Source organism: Phacochoerus africanus, chromosome 3 (assembly GCF_016906955.1).
Source record: "Phacochoerus africanus isolate WHEZ1 chromosome 3, ROS_Pafr_v1, whole genome shotgun sequence".
In the NCBI taxonomy this organism is placed as follows: domain Eukaryota; kingdom Metazoa; phylum Chordata; class Mammalia; order Artiodactyla; family Suidae; genus Phacochoerus; species Phacochoerus africanus.
This window is the reverse complement of record NC_062546.1, coordinates 80,283,898-80,306,523: the sequence shown is the minus strand read 5'-3', so window position 1 is coordinate 80,306,523 and position 22,626 is coordinate 80,283,898. Positions and strand designations below refer to the sequence as shown.

General features: G+C 38.6%; 1 protein-coding gene across 1 annotated transcript in view; it reads right to left on the bottom strand.

The window, feature by feature from the left end:
* The window catches only part of DARS1 (aspartyl-tRNA synthetase 1), a 77,236-nt gene that overhangs the window by 33,698 nt on the left and 20,912 nt on the right, over nt 1-22,626 (bottom strand). The window contains exon 4 of the mRNA XM_047772027.1: nt 13,564-13,666. Coding sequence (XP_047627983.1) covers nt 13,564-13,666 — 103 coding nt within the window. The remainder of the gene's footprint in view (nt 1-13,563; nt 13,667-22,626) is intronic.

Sequence of the window (22,626 nt, the reverse complement as noted above, 5' to 3'; positions counted from 1 at the left end):
TTTAGCTTCAATCTATAGTCTCTTGGTAGAAATCCTTTAAATCCACTTGTCCATTTTCTTTCTTTCTTTCTTTTTTTTTTTTGTCTTTTTGCCATTTCTAGGGCTGCATCTGCGGTACATGGAGGTTCCCAGGCTAGCGGTCTAATTGGAGCTGTAGATGCCAGCCTACAACAGAGCCACAGCAACATGGGATCCGAGCCATGTCTGCGACTTGCACCACAGCTCACGGCAACACCAGATCCTTAATCCACTGAGCAAGGCCAGGGATCGAACCCGAAACCTCATGGTTCCTAGTCAGATTTGTTAACCACTGAGCCACGACAGGAACTCCCTCTTGTCCATTTTCTGAGGGTCACTTTATCATCTTAATAAATATAAAAAATGTAATCCCCCAAACCAGTTAACCAGGCACAATAAACTGCAACTGGATACAGTATGCTGAAAGTGAATCAGAGTTAGGGTACCAGTGTCAGGTCCTTTGTGTTAATGGAATCTTGCAGTCTTTCTTCAGAGACCACACATGCTATGGGTGACATGTGACCTTCTGAGATCTGAGTGATAGGCTCAGTGTTTATCTATAACTTAACTATTAGAAAAACTCAAAAATTTCCCCATACTTTTAGATAAAAAAGGAAGGAAAGAAAGAGAAGTTTATTTTTCTTTTCCTCAGGTAGGTAACCTTGAGCAAATCACCCTTTGGAGACTACTGGGATAGAGTACAAGAATCAAAATGACTGAGAAAAGACTATTGGAGCAGGTGATTTGTAGGTGAAAAGTATTTAACAACACATGACTCTAGTGAGACCACCATCTGGCATGTATATGATGGAGGAGTAGATCTGGGAAAGAAGTACTTCATCCATCTCTTGTTGTTGAGTCCCAGTGTGAGATGCTGACTCTGGCAAATCCTCTCTTAGAGAACAAAGAATCACTCCCAATTCATACTGTCCCTCACTAGGAAATGGCACAGTTTGCTCTTCTATTTTTGTCATTTTTAATTATAAGAATATACTTATTAAGAATTCCATTGTCAAATAACATGTAAATTTAAAAGTTTGTTTCCCATCATATACCCAGCCTATACTTTACTTCTCCCACATTCTTCTCATTTGCAAAAAATATGGAGTGCATTATAAATTTTGTGTCATTCTTCAACATCAGTTTTGTTCATTTTCTTCAAAGTTGAAGAAGCAATTGTTATAGCTCAAAGGAAACTGACCTTGATATATATAAATACCTAAAGTATTATTATTCCCATGTCACTTCAGAAATTTCCTTTTATGTACTTTATACATATATCATCTCAGTTAAACCTCACAAAGACCTACAAAGTGGGTATTACTACCATTTTACTGTTGGAAAAACTGAAATTCTAAAAGGTCAAGTAAAAAGCCCAAGATCACACAGCTACTAAGAAGAGCACATGCTGGTTACTACACTAGTTGTGTTACAGACTCACAAATAAGCACCAAATTTTAAATACTCCAGAATGCATCAACAGCTCACTCTGAAATAATGCATTCTTATTCTTAGAAGCTCATGAGCTGCCACATTAGTGTATGTGAAAGAAACTAGAAATAATAGGCCTTTCACAAGTAGTTTTCAAAATGCCCAAGAATCATGCTGCCTTCTCCACTGATACATCTTGATGTCCTGCTGTTGTTGCCAGCCTCAACAGAAATCAGAATCTTTGTATAAACATAATGAAATTATTAAAGTTACATTTAACTTAGAAGAATTAATCCTATAAATTGGGAATTTTTGACACTAGACTTTAGATACACTTTTAAAGCATATACTTATCAAAGTTTTCAGTACAAATGTATAACTGGACAAGGCTGAATACAGAAGTTCTGTAATCCAATAGATAAGAGCCTCATTCCAACAAAGAGGTATAATAAACCATCTAGGTGTACTGCTGCTCAAAGAGTTGCAATCTAATGACCTAGCCCACATTCACCAACTTATCCACATGATGCTCAAGGGGCACACTAATGTCCTATCCTCTGGGCTTCCACTGTAGATGGAGGCTGTAGATGAGATGTATATATACTTACACCACAGGACCTGTAACATACCTCTGATGCAGTTGTTTAGGTTTGCTCTCTCCCCAGATTAAATTCCCTATGTGATAAATGGTGTCAATGTTTATCCCAGGCCCCAAGAGTACCTGGAGCAGAGCGGGTGCTAAATCAATGTTTCCTAAATCAATGAGCCTTCTTCTGAGTATTATTTTGTTATTTAACAGTTCTAAAAATTAGTGTGCAAACTGAATATTTAATCTACCAACTACATAAAAGTTATTTTTAAATGAAAGATCTAGAAGGGAAAGAAAATAAACAAACAAGCTCGTATGTAGCTAGGTGACTCACTAGAGAATGAGAAACATACTTGTGATTCATCAGATACCAATAAATCACCTAACCACAATGACTAATATGAAGAAAATAAAATACATATGTACACAAACAGCCTGAATAAGCCTTTTTTTAGAATCTAAATATCTCTGTGCTAAGGGTGTGACATAAGCACAAATAGCAAAATGCAATTTTTAACTTTAACATCTGCTATTTGAATGAAGTATAGGCCTTTACATTAGTCACTATAGCTTAATTTTAAACTTTAAAACCTGTGTTTACATTCACTATAGTCCTCAATAGCAGTCAATACAGAAAGGCCTATACAGCTGCTTTTAAAAAAACTTGTCTTTATAAGACTCAACTATAACAGACTACTCTTGTTTATTTTAAAATGGCACTAAATAAACAATAATTTTAAAAAGAAAAAAAAGGGATGACTTCTCATCTCAACTCAAACAACATCTACTAAATCTTAGAACATTAATATCAACATAAGATGGGGGATCCAGAAACAGTGGCCTGGATAGGTATCCTCTCTTCTTGCTTCCACACACATTTCATTTAAAGACCTCAAACCATTTCAGATACATAATTAAGAACCTGTTTTTAAAAATCTCTAGGGAATGAGATGTGCCAACCTTCCTATGTGACTCATTTAGATGTTTTATTTCTATATGCATTCAACCATAAGGAAATTGATCTTTCCAACAAATTGATTAAAATAATGTGCTGAAGAGTCCTGTGGCACTTAAATCCAATTAGTGAGTCAACTTTTCGGGGATTAGTATATTGATGAATTGGATATTCCTAGGGAAGATAATTTGCAGAAAACAACTGTCTCCATATTGTGTCAATATTGCTCTTAAGGAAAATACTAAAAGCTAGAAACTGCCAGCAGTACAATCTAGTCAGTAAGGCCAAGGTAAGCAATTCAGATTTAATATCTAAAGTAAATGTTACGACAGTTATCTACTTAAGATATTAAAAGTGACCTCATATTTTGCCTTTTAAATGATTAGGGAACCCCAGCTGGAACTATCTGATTTGGTATTTTTAATAGTGGAGTCCTTGCTTTTTTCCACCTGGTATATGGCCAGAGGGAATAGAGTTAAATGTAGGGCCTCATGGAATTAACATATAAATACCACTATTTCTCTCACTTTGTTGTGTAGGAGTTCACACATTTTAAATGTCCAGTCTCTTTGGGTTGCACTATTCAAAATGGAAACACCTTGAGAATAAATAAACTTATTTATTAGGCACTCTGCTAGTACTAGAGATCATTACAAGCATTTATATAAAGATAGCTTTAAGACAGAATGAAAATTAAATGAGGATTAGGAATGGCCTTTTTCTCAGGGACATATTTCTATGCTATTTTCCAAACTAGAGATTCTAGCAGAATGGTTAGTTGGCTCACTAAACTGCTAGCCTCCCAAAGTGAATGTTACTAAATATTCATCTGAATTACTGCTTGCTTCACTGATCTTCAAATTTCTAAAGTATGCAAAAAACATCTATAAGATTTTTGCTTTAAACAACAGAATCCACTAGAATTTATATATTATCATTCATATGTTTTTAATCATAATAGAAGACTGATAATATATTAAGCAATGGAACTCAACTATTTTCTAAATTTTTATTTTACAAAAATTATACTCAGAAACTAAGGGATAAAGAGGAATGAGATCCTGAAGAATTCAGTGAAACAATGAAAACAGAGATAGCCTATAAACCTCTACTTTTACTTTAAAGTAGTATACTGAACCAGCTGAGGAATAAAAATCAATTGTTTGCTACAATAACACAATACAATCTTTAAGGCTGGTGCTAGATTATGGGGTCAGGAGTGTATGGGACAAGGAGTTGGTAGGGCATTTGCAGGGCAAAAGAAACAAAGAGAGAGAAACAGTGGATAAGGATGCAGTCAAAGTAGTTTTAGGAATAGAACTAGGATTGTGAGGTCAAAAAGGGACAGAAAAGAACTAGGAGAAAATGAGATTGTTAAAACAAAAAAACCTAGAGGTTGGAGTTCCCACTGTGGTGCAGCAGAAACAATTCCAACTAGGAACCATGAGGTTGCGGGTTTGATCCCTGGCCTTGCTCAGTGGGTTAAGGATCTGGCATTGCCATGAGCTGTGGTATAGGTCACAGATTCGGCTCGGATCTGGCATTGCTGTGGCTGTGGTGTAGGCCTGCAGCTTTAGCTCCAATTTGACCTCTAGCCTGGGAACCCATATGCCAAGGGTGTGTCCCTAAAAAGCAAAAACAAACAAAAACCCAAACCATAGAAGTCTTGGAGTTCCTGCTGTGGCACAGCAGATTAAGGACCTGGCATTGTCTCTGCCATAGCGTGGGTTTGACCTCCAGCCGGGTGCAGTGGGTTAAGGACCCAATATTGCTTGCAGCTATAGCTCAGATTCAATCCCTAGCCTGGGCACTGCAGCCAAAAAAAGAAAAAGCAAACAAACAAACTAGAAGTCTAGATGTGGTCCAAGAGAAGATTAGGAGGCAACAGAGGTAGAAAGGTGGAAATTATGGTTAGAGAGAATGGCCACTGGAGTTTAAAATGAAATTCTCAGGCAAAATCCAAGCTGTGACTACAGCAGTGAGTTGTTAAAGTGAAGTAATGGTGAAGATAGTGGGAGAAAAGTAAGGAGTTTTAAGGCCAAATTGTTCCATAGCTACTTGAAAACATTTAGAATGAGAGGATGACTTGGAATGGGGGAAGCAGAATCTTAACAGTCAGAAAAATAAAACGGTTCCAGTAAAACAACCTATTTTGGGGAGTTCTCACTGTGGATCAGCGGTAACAAACCCAACTAGTATCCTTGAAGACAAGGGTTCTATCCCTGGCCTCACTTAGTTGGTTAAGGATCCTGCATTGCTGTGGCTGTGGTGTTGGCCAGCAGCCGCAGCTCCTATTCAACCCCTAGTCTGGGAACTTCCATATGCCACACGTGCAGCCCTAAACAAACAAACACAACCTATTTCAATCTTTGGGCTTTTCATCAATTCAGAAAGCTGGAACTTCTCTCCAATTTACTCAAGCAGTAATAAGCAAGTTTGGGAGATACTCTGGGCTGTCTGTACAATCCACTCACCCTTTCTTCTTTGCTAACAGAGCCCGACCCCTGTTCTAGTATCCATACCAGCCAAGTGCTCCAAGGGAAGGAGATATCCCAGCTCCAGAGAGTGGTGTTCAGTCCCAGCCCATCGTGGGAATTTACCCAAGGTTGATGGTGTTCCTTTCACATAGTTCCTCAAATTAGAAACTTTTAAGTCATTTTTCACTTCTTTCTTTGCCTCACCTCCACACATAAGCAGCCAGCAAAGAGATAAGATTCTTAAGTTTCCACCCGCTCACTATGCAAACATCACTATCTCTTTTAAGAGTATAGTGAGTTTTGGGAGTTCCCTTGGTGGCCCAGTGGTTAATAAACCTGAATAGGATCCATGAAGATGAGGATTCCATCCCTGGCCTCACTCAGTGAGTTAAGGTCCGGTGTTGCTGTGAGCTACGCTGGAGGTCGCAGACACAGCTTGGATCCTAGAATTGTTGTGGCTGTGGCGTAGTCTGGGCTGTAGCTATGATTTGACCCCTAGCCTGGAAACCTCCATATGCCGTAGGAATGGCCATAGAAAATGGCAAAAAGACAAAAATAAATAGATAAATAAAATAAATAAAAAGATAAAAAAAAATTAAAGTCATTATCACTCTCAAGAAGCAAAATAGGGAGTTCCTGTCATGGCTCAGTGGTAAGGAACCCGACTACTATGCAGGTTCAATCCCTGGCCTCCCTCGGTGGATTAAGGACCCGGCTTTGCCAAGAGCTGTGGTGTAGGTCACAGACGTGGCTTGGATGTGGCATTGTTGTGGCTGTGGTGTAGACTGGCAGCTGAAGCTCAGATTCCATCCCTAGCCTGGGAATCTCCATATGCCACAGGTTCAGCCCTAAAAACCAAAAGCAAAAAAAAAAAAAAAAACCAAACAAAAAAAACCCAAAATCACTTGAGGATATTTATCCAGAAAAAAACTATACATCTAGAAAAGATATTAGTAAGGCAGAAAGCAATGGGACTTCCCTTTCCCAGTCACTAATATATTTCACTGACCTTAAGGTTGTATTCTATGTGAGCTATATATATTGTGGAGGGTTTGAACTAATATCCTTACACAGTCTTAGGCAGGATGACATAGAAGAAGCACGGGCCCTGGAGGTCAAAGAGACCTTAGTATTTTATTTTATTTTGCTTTTTTAGGGCTGTACCCATGGCAGATGGAAGTTCCCAGGCTAGGGATCAAATTGGAGCTGCAGCTGCCAGGGTATGCCACAGCCACATCCACAATGACACAAGATCTGAGCCATGTCTGCAAACTACACCACAGCTCATGGCAATGCCGGATCCGTGACCCACTAAGCGAGGCCAGGGATTGAACCCACCGCATCCTCAGGGATAGTAGTTGGATTCGTTTCCACTGCCCACGAGAAGAGCTCCTAGGATCTTAGTATTTTAACTATCAATGTCCGTATCTGTAAAAACAGACAAGAAAAAAAAAAAAAGACAAAATCCTATCTATACTTAATACTGCTGCTATGAGGATCAAGGGGAAAAATGCAAGTATGGCACTCTGCAGCTCCATAGTTGATGTATAGTCATAGTTAGCTATTATTGCTGCTATTGTTATATTATAATTTGTTATTTTCCCTGTACATGAGAAAAGGAAGCTATTGGTGATCATCGCACTGAACTTTTACTGGGTTGCACCCCATAAATAAAAAAATTCATGCTAGATACTGAAAAGCTTGGCAAGATAAAGCAAGGGTAATCAGCATACCAACTTTTAATTACAGATACTTTCTTAAATTTTAAAAATATTTCACATGCAATAAAAGTTCAGGTGTGTGTATAGGGAAGAAGGAAGCTTATTTCCATGGACGTTCCTCTAAAAAAATATATGGTACCTTTTGCAGAGGTCACTGAAGGTATCCCATCATGATTCATATAATCGACTGAGTATACCCAAGATAATGATGGAAAGTTGGCAGCATAAGCTTTGTATGAATACTGGTTTTGCCCTTTGATTTTATATTGTTTTAGGCACCACAAATTTAAGCCCCTCAAAGTGCTTAATTATACTAGATTGTCACAATAAAGGCCTAAAATATGTAAGAAATCCTATACAAACATATGCTGTTACTTGTTAATAGTAGAGATAAACTTGGAAGTTGGTGAAAGCTAAATGATGACCAAAATTATAATTTTAGGCAGGCATGAGCTCATATTTTTCAAAACGATTCCCATTTTATTCCTATTTATTTCCTCTTCCCCTTCCCCCCAAAATCAATAATGATTAAAAACACTATTCTAAGCTCTTCTTTCTGCATATTTAGATATTCTAAATAACAAAAACTCTTAAAATTTAAACACTTAAAGAAATGTGAATACTGAAAGTATTCAGCAAAACTGCCAACAAGTTTGAAAGCTTTCTAGATGTCAGAAATAATTTGCTGAATCTTACTGTACTCAATGAGAAATGTGCTCCACAGATCTATATAACTGCCCATATTCAACTTAATAATTTTTAAATCCTGGGCAAGGTATAACAAGAGTAGTTGAAAAGAGAACAGGCTATAAAGTTGCTACACACTAGTTTTTTTTCCGTAATATACAAACACAGAGATGCTACAATGCTGTAAATTAAATATATAATGCATTGGAGTTCCCGTCGTGGCACAGCAGAAATGAACCCAACTAGTATCCATGAGGTTGCAGATTAGATCCCTGGCCTTGCTCACTGGGTTAAGGATCCGGTGTTGCCGTGAGCTGTTGTGTAGGTTGCAGATGCAGCTTGGATCCTGAGTTGCTGTGGCATAGGCCAGCAGCTGTAGCTCCAATTCCCTAACCTGGAAACTTTCATATGCCACAGGCGCAGCCTTAAAAAGCCAAAAAAAAAAAAAAAGCATTATGGTAGAGGACTCAAAATGCTTGAACATGAGAAACTATATATTTGCCAGTTAAACAGCATCTAAAAAACACAAATTATGTAAGTACTTTTAAAAATAATAAACCACCTTTTGATAATAAAAATCTATATTCCTATTCTAAGGCATGCACAAACATGGTTTATATGTCGAGTAACTATTTACAGTTACAGTGAATTAGTACCACATCCAATCTCAGTATTTCCCAGGCCAGAAGAAATAAACATGTTCAAAGAAGGGTCTAGTTTTAAAGAATGAAGTAAGACTAACACACAGTAAACAATTTATGAAATCACATGCCTAGTTAGTAAGGAGCCAAGTCCCTATGCTTTCTGGCCCTCTATTACACTGGCACATTGTAGAAATTAAACGTTTAAATCACCCTAGTAGTTCTATGATGACTTATTTTGTGAACTCATTTTCCTCACCAAAACCTCAAGAATTTTAAGTTGAAAATAAGCTTGGTAGGACTTAAGTACTACTCAACAGACGTATATCAGTGGGCTCTCCTTAGTGGAACAAACAATATCAAGGACCCTCAGTGAATACTTAAATTAGTTTTATCATGTTAAATACCTACAAATATAAAACTAATAGAAAGGCCTTATGATTACAGCCCTTAATTTTAAATCAAAGCATATTTTTAAAGAAAATAAAAACAAACACTAAAAACAAAATTCAAATTAACAATATTAAAGTTTCCTAAAACTAAATTGCCGACATTTAGTTTACTAAAAAACTCTACCCTCAGATCCAGTTCTAGATTTAATTTTTCCCTATTTTTACTTTAATACTAGTAATATGAAGAATGTTTGTTCACAAATTACATAAAACATTAACTCTGAGGTTGGTTCGGGATAATTAGGCCTCATAATTAACCAAAGTTCTGCAAAGAGCAATCCAAGAATGACCATTTAAATACCAGTTGGGGAGTTCTCTTCATGGCTCAGTGGTTAACAATCCCAACTAGGATCCATGAGGATGTGGGTTCAATCCCTGGCCTCGCCCAGAGGGTTAAGGATGCAGCAGTGCCGTGAGCTATGCTGCAGGTCGCAGACACAGCTCAGATCCTGCATCGCTGTGGCTGTGGCATAGCTGGTAGCTACAGCTCGGATTCAACCCCTAGCCTGGGGACTTCCCTACGCCACAGGGGCAGCCCTAAAAAGCAAATAAATAAATAAATAAATACCAGTTGGTAATTTTATAAAACATCCCTTTTCAGTGAAAGTCAACAATGTACTATTATTAATTGAAATTTTAATCAAATAGGTATCTAATCCGATCACTATAAGAACTGGAAATGGAAACATTTTCCCTTGTATGGAAACTATTGTACTATTAGTGATCTACTGCCCTCAAACAGATGAAAATAGATTTCAACAAATCTGCTTGAATGACATAGGCTTTTAAAGTTCAGAATAGCTCTTAATTACCCAATACCACCTAGTAACCCATCTCATTTGGCATGTCACTATTCAAACTACAGTGAGGTCTTCGTTTGTACACAACATGGACATCACTGGCTTCAGTTGGCATGAACAAAATTGTAAATATGACAGTAAATGCTAAATGGAAGTAATGAATTTACAGAGTTCTATGTGTAAGTTAGCTAAAAAGTAAAAAAAAGGGGGGGCTTAACAAGCTAAGTGACAAAGAATGAGGATTTAATGAATAAAGCCAAAGCCTTTACAATAAGAAGTAAAATAAGAAAAGCAATCCTTGTAGATGTGGAGAGACTGCTCAATCTGAAGCGTGTATAACTGAGAAGTAGTGGGAAATAACAGGGGGAGCTAGCAGACAGAATTAATATTGGACATGGTTGGAAATAGGAAACCATTAAAGATTTCAGATAAAAACAGCACTTGGGAGTTCTCTTGGAGGTGCAGCGGTTAATGAATCCGACTAGGAACCTTGAGGTTGTGGGTTAGATCCCTGGTCTTGCTCAGCGGGTTAAGGATCTGGCATTGCCGTGAGCTGTGGTGTAGGTTGCAGACTCGGCTCAGATTCTGCGTTGCTGTGGCTTTGGCTACAGCTCTGATTCGCCCTCTAGCCTGGGAACCTCCATATGCTGTGGGAGCGGCCCTAGAAAAGGCAAAAAGACCAAAAAAAAAAAAAAAAAAAGAAAATTAGTACTTTGTAATTCCCACTGTGGCTTAAGGAGTTAAGGACCCAATGCAGTCTCCATGAGGATGTGGGTTCAATCCCTGGCCCCACTCAGTGGGTTAAGGATTTGGCATTGATGCAAGCTCTGGTGTAGGTCACAGATGCGGCTTGGTGTTGCGGTGGCTGTGGTGTAAGCCTCAGCTGCAGCTCTGATTCGCCCCCTAGCCTGGGGACTTCAATATGCTGCAGGTGCAGCCAAAAAAAGGGGAAAAAAATTGGTACTTTGAATACAACATCATGCTACTGGCTTTCTGTCACAAAGGACATGTGCTTTAGACATCCATTACTAAGAAAGATCAGGATTTCTGAACTACCTTAGAAGTACTGTAAAGTCAGGTAAAAAAGACAAGCTGACTGACCTATCAGAAGCAAGAAATCATGATCCTAAGAAAATTATTTTATCAACCAGCCACAAAAATTAAAAACTCATCATTTTTTTTAACCACAGAGAATCATGAGAATTTTCCTTTTTCACATGATAGCAAAAGCTATTAACACATTTATTCTTCATCACTCAGGCTAGATACCTTAACACATCTGTAGTATCAAAAGTTAAATAATCATCCTTAAGTACCACATGTTAAACCTATTGTATAAAATTGGCTCCATTCACTTGCATATAACCAGTCAAAAGCTTTAATAATTTGCAACAGCTCTATTATGAAACCATTTTTTCCCATACATTACTAAAGTCCAGTTTTAAGAGACTAAAAATAGCTATGTAGTCTTTCTTTGCTTTAAAAAGAAAAGAAAAACAAAAGGAAGTCACAACTTAATTGTTAAGCCTGAATTCAGATTAAAATCTAGATCTTGATTGAGTTCTACTTCAGGATTATGAAATCCAGGCTAAATTATCTAAAATCTTCCCTTATCTTAAAAAAAAAAATCATTCACACACTATCCCATTTAGATTAAAGCCTTTCTTTAACATATATTATAAGAGCATTAGTGAACTAAGTTCTGTATTCAAGAGCTCTCAGCCCAGCAAGCCTTGGTTGACATCTGATAATGGCCAACTGCTGCTGATCAAGCTCCAGGAGCTTCTGAGAAGATCCAGAATAAGAAATAACTATTTGTGGACTACTTTAAAGCGTCTACCTCTAAGGACATCAAATGAATTGACTATTCTCTTGACAGCAGAATGACTTAGTGAATGTTAAGGGTAAATGGGATTTCCAAAACTTTTAGGCTATAATTTTTTAAGACTGTAACACTGAGGTTATAATGCAGTTTAAAGAAAAATACATTCTACACAAAAATGTCAGCCCTGGGAGTTCCCATCATGGCACAGTGGTTAACGAATCCGACTAGGAACCATGAGGTTGCGGGTTCGATCCCTGGCCTCGTTCAGTGGGTTAAGGATCCGGTGTTGCCATGAGCTGTGGTGTAGGTTGCAGATGCAGCTCGGATCCCAAGTTGCTGTGGCATAGGCTGGTGGCTACAGTTCCTATTAGACCACTAGCCTGGGAACCTCCATATGCCATAGGAGTGGCCCTAGAAAAGGCAAAAAAAAAAAAAAAAGTCAGCCCCACACATTAGTTTTCAGAACCAATTTAACATATAAAAGATCGAAGCCATAAAGTTTGTTTGTTGATTTGAAGCTGACCTGACTTTTTCCCAGTTATTTTCCCATACTTTAAATACAATTTAGCATATACATTTGTGGTTTTCAGGGGCTCTTAAAGAAGCTTCCCTGTGCAGACAAAATTTATTTCCAGGATCCAGGTTTACTATGTCCCACTTCATAGGATATAGACTGACTTTAACAGAGTAGGTGACAAAGGTACCTCACATGGATACACCTTTAAGGACTAGAAATGAAAACAGCCATCCTAATCACAAAAGTTCCAGGCAGAAGAGATGAAACTGAGTCTCCAGACAGCAGGACTGGGAGATAGGGAGAGGTGGGCCTAGTAGTGCTAGTAGTACTGATATCTTTGCTCATCGTTAACTAATATAATTAATGGCATGGAGTCTAAACCAGAGGGCAGACATTGATAAGATAACAATAAAACTAAATTTCATAAACAAATCTGTAAACCAAAACCAGCTGTCAGGTATCTACTCTATGTAAAACACTGTGCTGAAGGAGTCAGGGAGGGCCCATACATAAATTAAGATAATAAATTGGATCTTTTTTTAGTTTCTTTCTAGTTCTAAAATTGATAATACTACCCATATTAACTTATCTTTGAAAGCATATATATAAAGAACAGAGATAAAAATCAACAGAAAAAAATGTAACATTTACTCACTGAATTTCTTAAAACATTTTGCCTAAGAATTGCATAAAATGTAAAACTGCCCATTTTTCCAACTCTTCTTTGATCATTATTATGGAAGTAAAACTTGAAATAAATTGAGAAAAACATACAAACAAAACTTAGGCACATCACCAATGCTTATTACCTGAGAGCTCTAGCATGCATAACCACTACACCATCTCTATATTTTGCCCCTTGCAAGCTGACAAAACAGTGAGCTTCTACAGGAACCCTGAGACAGACTGAAATGCTTTTGTGGAGGAAAGAGCAGACTTTATCCTTTCTTTAAAATAAAATAAAACCCTTCCAGTTGTCAAAGTGAAAAGTTATAACATGTCACATCTGTTTTACTTTCTTCAGGATGGACTCATTTGCAAAATCATACTCTTTTATTTTAAACACTTCTATTATTCAGTTAGAAAACTTGTTTAATATTCAAATCTCAAACTGGGGGGGTTGGGGGGGAAGCAGCTCAGGAAACACAACAAAATAAAGTTGCTTTGCTATGTTGAGACTGCCAGGCTTTTTGTTACTCTACTTGAAAGTAAATGTGACTTGTCTGCAGAAAGTGCTGCTTCAGCAGTTCCAAATGAATTTCAAGCTTGTGCTCCATATTTTCTCTTTTGTAAGTTTAATGTATTCAGCAACACTGAACTGACAATTTAAATAACTACATTTTTAAACAAACGAAGCATTGATGTTAATGTATGAAAATGGTCCAAAGCCCTGAGAGTCCTGGTTCCCACCATTGTTTATTCTGACAACAGGATATAATTGCTTACTTACTTGGCAGCAAATTTAACCATCTGCTTGCTTGCATGGTCTCCCACCGCCACAAGAGCCTGGACGTTAAACTGCTGCTGACGAAGGACTAAGAAACACTGCTTCCCTAAATAAGACAGAGAACACACAAGTGTATTCAAGTGTATTAAGGACATACTACTTCAGGTTTTACAAAGAAGAAAAATGCTTCTCTACTTCAAAATTGGGCCAAAATTTACTATATTCAACAGAGACATACACATGTGTATCTGGCTTCCATAACCAAAATACTCACATTCAGTTGAAAAGCTTTAAAGAAATCCCAGTTCCTACTATGCTTAAAAAAAAAAAAAAATGGTTTTAGGAGCTCCTGCCATGGTGCAGTGGGTTAAGAATGTGACTGCAGTAGCTAAGGTTGCTGCAGAGGCACTAGTTTGATCCCTGGCTCCTCATAGTGGGTTAAAGGATCCAGCATTGCTGTAGCTGCAGCTCAGATTCAATCCCTGACCTGGGAACACCATATGCTTTGGCTGCAGCCACTAAAAAATAATAACAAAAAGTAAAAATGCTTTTAATGTGTTTGTTATGAGAACAAAGGCAAATAACCAATTTCTAAAAATATTATAAATAAAGAAAATTATTTTGTTATTGTATGGACTTATTAAACAAATTTCAAGTAACTTCAGATCACTTTGAACATTCACTCAATAGCTAGTACATTCCAGAGGCAAAGGTACTATGTTAACCACCACAGGAGCCTCAATGCTGAACCATAAAAGTACTAACAAAGTGCTCGTTACCAAGAACATAAACATTCTATGGGGGTGGTTCATTTTATTTCTTACCAAAGTACATTTTAAAGAACACTCAGGGAGCTCCCTTCATGGCTCAGTGGTTAATGAACCTGACTAGGATTCATGAGGATGCGGGTTCAATCCCCGGCCTCACTTAGTGAGTTAAGGATCCAGTGTTGCCAAGAGCTGTGGTGTAGGTCGCAGAAGGGGCTCAGATCCTGAGTTGCTATGGCAGTGGTGTAGGCCAGCGGCTATAGCTCTGATGTGAGCCCTAAGCTGGGAACTTCCCTATGCCAAGAGCTCGGCCCTAAAAAGCAAAAAAAAAGAAAGGCACTTAGAAGAACAGGCTATCTTATTTTATGTTCTAGTTTCCTAATTTTTCCTTTATCATCTTCATCTTGTGTAAGTTCCACCTTTTTTTTTACTCCAAATAGTTTACTTTGTCTATAAAAGATTATCCCCTTTATGCCCTATAATCAGTTTTATTTTTACATCATTCTGGGCCTCTTAATTCCCCCTCCTTTCATTCCTTATTCATAATCTTTTGAAAATATCTTTTATAATAGATCAGTCACTATCCTTGTAGTATCTCTTTCTCCCAAAGCAAATCCTTTTTAAAAGTCTCTGATCAAGTTTTGGGAAACTACTTCCTCATAAAACAAGTTGAATCTTTTTTTTTTTTTTGTCTTTTTGCCTTTTCTAGGGCCGCTTCCCGTGGCATATGTAGGTTCCCAGGCTAGGGGTCTAATCGGAGCTGTAACCGCCAGCCTACGCCAGAGCCACAGCAACGCGGGATCCAAGCTGCATCTGCAACCTACACCACAGCTCGAGGCAATGCCAGATCCTTAACCCACTGAGGAAGGCCAGGGATCAAACCCACAACCTCATGGTTCCTAGTTGCATTCTTTAACCACTGCACCACCAAGAGAACTCCAAGTTGAACCTTTTCTAACACATTTCTTATCAATTTTCTTTCAAACACCAAAAGATTTTGGTTTTTACACTGAGAAGGTTTCTTTGCCTCCCTCCACCCTAGAAGCAAAGCCGCTAAGCAGACTTATATTTAACACTTTTAACATACAGTTTGGGAGGTTTTTTTTTGTCTTTTTTTTTCTCTTTTATGGCTGCACCTGTGGCATATGGAGATTCCCAGGCTAGGGGTTAAATCGGAGCTGTTGCTGCTGGCCTACACCACAGCCACAGCACTGCAGGATCCAAACTGTGTCTTTGACCTACACCACAGCTCACAGAAACGCCGGATCCTTAATCTGATAAGTGAGGCCAGGGATCGAAACCGTGTCCCCATGAATACTAGCTGGGTTCGTTCCACTGAGCTACAATGGAAACTCCTCAACATACAGTTTTGAAATGTAAATTGTAACAGCAATCATGAGGTTAAAAAAGAAAAAGTTGCAGAGTTCCAACAAAGACACAATCTATGCACTTCCAAGTCATATATGATTAACAAATTTTTGCTACTTAACAGACACTATTTTCCTTTTCCTTTAGAGTATAATCCAGGCATCAATAAAAATCTTAAAAAAGAAAGTTGCATGAACTGAACAAATTCAAAGGGATTTTAAGATGCTGAATGGATAAAGATTGTTACTGTAAAGAAATCTGCAGATTAATCAAATGACATTATCCCAAGAACTCCTGAAACCACAGCCAGATATTAGCCCACTTAGAACAGAATGTTAGGGAGTTCCCGTCGTGGCGCAGTAGACATGAATCCAACTAGGAACCATGAGGCTGCAGGTTTGATCACTGGCCTCGCTCAATGGGTCAAGGATCCATCGGTGCTGTGAGCTGTGGTGTAGGTCACAGATGTGGCGTGGATCTGGTGTTGGTGTGGCTATGGTGTAGGCCAGCAGCTATAGCTCCAATTAGACCCCTAGCCTGGGAACCTCCATTATGCCACAGGTGCGGCCCTAAAAGGACAAAACACACACACACACACACACACACACACACACACAGAACACAATGTTAGTGTGAAATGGAAGGTAATGTGCATGATTTATTAAGTATTTTAGCTGCTCTAGTAGTGCAGAGAGGCAGCACTGACTTGACTGTACCACAATCTTGTGATGAACTCCAATGCTACACCAAAGAGAGAATGGAGAGCTCTATAGGACTTAAAAAGTGTAAGCACAAAACAAACAAACAAAAGAAAATATTTACATAAAGGAAAAAAAGCATATGGCTATAAAAAAAAAATCTATTACATTAGCTTCCAAAAAGCTTAATTTGCTGCTTTAAGTAGCTGTATACTTCAAAGGAGTATAGTTTAACCAATATTACATAATTTCCTTTTCAAAAAAATAAAATAAAAAAATAAAAACGGTAAGCACAGGAAAGTGTCTTTAGGACAGCACTAAGGGGTAACATTTAATCTAAGGTAAAAAGTAAAAGTGGGTTTTTAATCAAGACACAGTATCATATCCTTACTATCTCTTCCTATGAAGGGGTCTACAGGAAAATTATTAAACCACTTTATGCCTCAGTTCTTCATCTGCAAAATGGAAAAATTACAAGTATATTACTCATGGGGTTTTCTTGAGTCTTCATGTAAAATCTTAAGGATTATGTGAGCAATATGTTTAGAGTTGTGACAATCTCCCAATTAATGTTAGCTCTGAATTAATGTTAATTATTATTACTATTAACAGCACTGCTGCCACTGCCTACTTATTTGAGGACTGATTACCATTTCTACTTCTCAGCTGGATCACTATGTCCAAAAACTATGGTGGGTGCTGGGAACACTAAGTAAATATTTGTTAGACACTCATGAGAGATGATTATGTGAAAAAAGTGATCCAACCAAATAGAGTACAATCATAATTTTGTTTGTATAAGAAGTATATAAAAATTGACTGTGTAAGAAAAAAACCACTAGAATGGGATATTGATTGTACAGGAAGAAAAAACATCAAAATGTGGCTACTAATGGACAGTGAAATTAAAGAGAATTATTCTGTTCTTCGTGTATATTTTCTTATTTTCGTTTGTTCTTTTTCTTTCGTTCGCTTTTTAGGGCCACATCTTTGGCATATGGATATTCCCAGGCTAGGGGTCAAATCAGAGCTGTAGCTGCTGGCTACACAAGAGCCACAGCAATGCCAGATTGAAGCTGAGTCTGTGACCTACATAATGGCTCTCAACAATCTGGGATCCTTAACCCATCAAGTGAGGCAAGGGATCGAACCCGATCCTCACGGACATCAGCTGAGTTCATTACTGCTGAGCCACAATGAGAACTCCTCTTCTCCGTATTTCCTGAGCTTTCTATAAGCATGTATTACTTTTTTTTTTAGGGCCACACTGGAGGCATATGGAAGTTCATAGGCTAGGGGTCAAATCAGAACTGTAGTTGCCAGCCTATGCCACAGCCAAAGCAACATAGGATCCGAGCCGAGTCTGCAACCTACAACACAGCTCACAGCAACACCAGATCCTTAAACCCACTGAGTAAGGCCAGAGATCAAACCTGCGTCCTCATGAATGCTAGTCAGATTCGTTTCTGCTGAGCCATGACAGGAACTCCTACTTTTTTAATCAGAAAAAAAAATATTTTTTCAGAGACAATACAATCAGAGAGATAGGTACAGAAGAACGGTAAGGACTGAAAGAAAATCATGGCCATGCTCCAGATTCAACACAAGCAGTAAGTAAGACTGGGAAGTTCAAGAGGCTAAACATAGAAGCAAACATATTCCTAACATCTGACATGCCTGCTAGGGAAAAGAAGTCATGAAATCAATAGCTATGGGTGAAGTGAAGAATGTTCAGTGTTCTCTTTTAATGTTTAATGTGTTTATTTATATAGTTCTAAATTTAAATTTTTTCATTTTTAAAAAAGCCAACAGAGGGGAGGGGAGGGGTAAAGAGTCAAGCCCAATACCATCAGCATATTATAAACCTATGGTAAGTAAAAATGTACAAGGAGTTCCCATTGTGGCTCAGTAGGTTAAGAACCCAACCAGTATCCATGAGGATATAAGTTTGATCCCTGGACTCACTCATTCAGTGGGTTAAAGGATCCCACATTGCCCTAAGCTGCTGCGTAGGTCACAGATGTGCTCAGATCTGGCATTGCCATGGTTGTGGTGTAGGCCAGCAGCTATGGCTCTAATTTGATCCCTAGCCTGGGAACCTTCATGTGCTGCCAGTGCAGCCCTAAAGAGACCCAAAAAAACCCCAAAAAACAAAAAAAACAAAACCCCAAGAGAATCAGCCAGATATATGTATGAAGCATAAGAAAGAACTGACAAGACTCTAATAAAAGAGATTCTAATTTTAGATGGAATTCAGGAGATAAACTAAAAAACTTAGTAAAAAATGGAAGTGAACATTAAACTAAACAATAGAAAAGGGAGGTCTAAGTTAAAAAATTAGAACATCTATATACAAAAAAACCACTGGGAAAAGTATCTGCATAATCTATGAGTTAATATCTTTAATACATAAAGACCTTAAAGATTTATGAGTAAAGAACACAGTAAGCCCAATATATATATATAGGTAATAGACCACAACAAATAATTTGAAAACAAAACAAAACAAAAAAACCCCATAATAAATAAATATAAGGAGAAAAATGTTATGGGGAATAAAGTAATGCAGGTTGAAGCAAACAATGACATACTATACTTCTCATATTAGCAAAAATTTTAAAATACACAGTATTATCCAATGCTTGGGAGAATTAAGTGAAACGTGTTCGTTTCCACTGTGGCGCACTGGAAATGAATCTGACTAGTATCCATAGGGAGGCTGAATCCCTGGCCTTGCTCAGTGGTTTAAGGATCTGGTGTTGCCATGAGCTGTGGTATAGGCCACAGACAGGGCTTGGATCCTGCATTGCCGTGGCTGTGGTGTAGGCTGGCAGCTGCAGTTCCAATCTGACCCCTAGCCTGGGAAGTACAATGTCTGGAACTACAATACCCTATGCCTCTGGTGTGGTCCTAAAAAAACAAAAAAAAGAGAAATACACTTCTTAGACTATATATTAAGGAAATGAAATATTCAAAGATGAGTGACAAAGATATTCTTAACATCATTTATATAAAAGAACTTAGGTTCTATTATCATTCCATATTTATGTAGTCTTCACTATTAGAACAGATCTAGATTATGACTCTAATGCTATGATCCCAAATTTTCTGTGTTCAAAGCCCTTTCAAATATTAGAACCTTGATGGTACACTCAAAAAGATTTTTAAAAGACCTAAAAAAACCCCAAAAAAAACCCAATACTGGTTTCCTGGTAAACAGAACTATCTGTTCAGACTACTTCTATCAGGTACATTTTTTGGCTGTATCCATGCCGCAGCTAATATCAGAGCCACAGCAGTGACAATGCCAGATCCTTAACACACTGTGCCACAAGGGAACTCCTACAAAGCACATATGACACCAAGTTCTTGAAAGGTGTTATTGAACAAAATTGTTCTTTCTTTGGCTCTGGTCAGTGATATATGGCACTGCATGATCTATACCGTTCAATGTCTTGTAAGGCATTTCCTTATAGATAGTAATGAATGATAACAAGGAGAAGTGTGTGTGTGTGTGTGTGTGTGTGTGTGTGTGTAAATCCCTTTTACATAAAACAAAGGATAGGTGTTCCCACTGTAGCACAGTGGGTTAAGGATATGGAGCTATCTCTGCGATGGCTTGGACTCAGTCCCTGGCCTGAGAACTTCCATAGGTGGTGAGTTCAACCAGAAAAAACAAAAAAAAGAATATATCCATGCTATTTATAAATGCATTTTTCCCAGAAAAAATACACAAGACAAAAAATGGTTATATTTGAGACTTCTACTTTTCTCCTTTTTTTAAATTGAAGCACAGTTGATTTAAAATAATTGATTTAGTTCCAGGTATAGAGCAAAGTAATTCAGTTTTTTTAATCCTTTTTTTCAGATTATTTTCCATTATATATCATTACAAGACAGTGAATGCTGTTCCCTGTGCTAATCAGTAAAACCTTGTTGCTTACCTATTTTGTATACAGTAGTGTGCATCTGTTAATCCCATACTCCTCTCTTTCCTCTTTGGTAACCATAGTTTGTTTTCTACCTCTGTGAGTCTGCTTCCTTTTCATAGTCATTTGTAGTATTTTTTAGATTCCACATATAAGTGATAACATATTTGTCTTTGTCTGGCTTACTTCACACTTAAGTGTGATAATGTCCAGGTCCATCCATGTTGCTGCAAATGGCATTTTATTTCGTTCTTTTTTATGGCTTGAGAGGTAATCCCGTGTGAGTGTGCATGTGCATGTGTACGTGCGTGCCTATGGCACATCTTTATCCATTCTTCTGTCAATGAACATTTAGGTTGCTTCTGTGCCTTGATTTATTATAAATAGTGCTGCTATGAACACTGGGGTGTATATATCTTCTGAATTACAGATTGTGACTTTTCCAGATATGTGCCCAGTAGAATTGTGGAATCATATTGCAGCTATATTCCCATTTTATCATTTTTGATACTATTGGAATTTAATTTTTACTATTTTCATATATTATTTTATTATTCTAGGGAGCAAATACTTAGAATAAAATAAAAAGTGAAAAAAGTGGTCCAGGAAACCAGTGACGAGGCCCTGCAACCGAAGAACTTGGCACCCGAGGGACAAGGACCTTGAGGAGCCCTGGAAAAGCAGGCAGATGAAAGAAGCAGAACAGGTGAAGAAGGCCTTGTTGAGACTTAATTGACTGGCCGGTAGCTGCTGCTGCAAGATCTTTTAAAGCAGAGGTTACGGTTTGGGCTTTATCGCTGCAAAGGACATCCAGTGAAGCATTTTTAACCGATGATGCAGTATGTCATGTTATATAATATTTGAATTTTCTTTTTTTTTTTGTCTTTTGTTGTTGTTGCTATTTCTTGGGCCGCTCCCTCGGCATATGGAGGTTCCCAGGCTAGGGGTTGAATCGGAGCTGTAGCCACCGGCCAACGCCAGAGCCACAGCAACACGGGATCCGAGCCGCGTCTGCAACCTACACCACAGCTCACGGCAACGCCGGATCGTTAACCCACTGAGCAAGGGCAGGGACCGAACCCGCAACCTCATGGTTCCTAGTCGGATTCGTTAACCACTGCGCCATGACGGGAACTCCAATATTTGAATTTTAAAAGGGTGACAGGCAAGCAATGAGGTCCTGTGAATGGCACAGGGCCACAACTGTGGCATAAGGAAGTTCACAGGTGGATGGTATTAAGATGGTGGAATATAAGAACTGGAACTCAACTTCTCTCCTAAAAACAACAAAATTCACAACTAAAGCCTGAGCAATCTTCAACCAAATGGACTGGAAACCTTAAAAAAGATACCCTACTCCACAAGACAAAGAGGAGGCCACATCAAGCGGTAGGAGGGGTGATTACGCAATATAAACAACCCCATACCACCACGGTGGGAAGTCCCACAGACTGGAAACTTAACTGGTTCACAGAAACCTACAGGAGTGAGAGTTCTGAGCCCCACATTAAACCCCCATGTGTGGGGATCTGGCACTGGGAGAAAGAGCCCCTAGAGCATCTGGCATTGAAGGCCAGTGGGGCTTGTGCACAGGAGCTCCACGGGACTGGGGGAAACAAAGACCCCATTCTTAAAAGGTGCACACAGACATCCACATGACCTGGGCCCCAGGGCAAAGCAAAATCTCCATAGAAATCTGGGTCAAACATGACTGCAGTTCTTAGAGGACCTCCTAGGAAAACAGGGGTGAATGTGGCTTGTGGTGGGGAAAGGACATTGGAAGCAAGGCTCTCAGGAGTATTCTGCAGCTGCCTTTCTCTGGAGGTGGCCATTTTGGGAAAATCTGGCCTCAACCATCAGCACTGAGAAGCCCCAGGCCAAACAACAATCCAAATGGGATCACGGCCCTGCTCTTCAGTAAATAGGCTACCTAACCCCTCAGGCACACAGCTCCTCTAATCCCATCCACAGACAAATCCCCACCCACCACAAGGATTGGAATTAGCCCACCTACCAGTGGGAAGGCATCAGTCCCTCCAATCAGGAAGCATTCAGCAAACCCCCATACCAACTTCAGCCACAAGGGGGGCAGACACCAGAACTAAGAGAGGCTACAACTCTATTATCTGTAAAAAAAAAAAAAGACCACCACACCAAAAACCTATCAAAAAGAAAAGACAGAGAACAATAACTCAGATGAGGGAGAAAGGAAAAGCCCCAGAAAATCAGCTAAGCAATGAGGAGATTCTCAGCCTCCAGGAAAAAAACTATAGACTGATGATGCTAAAGATGATGCAAGACATT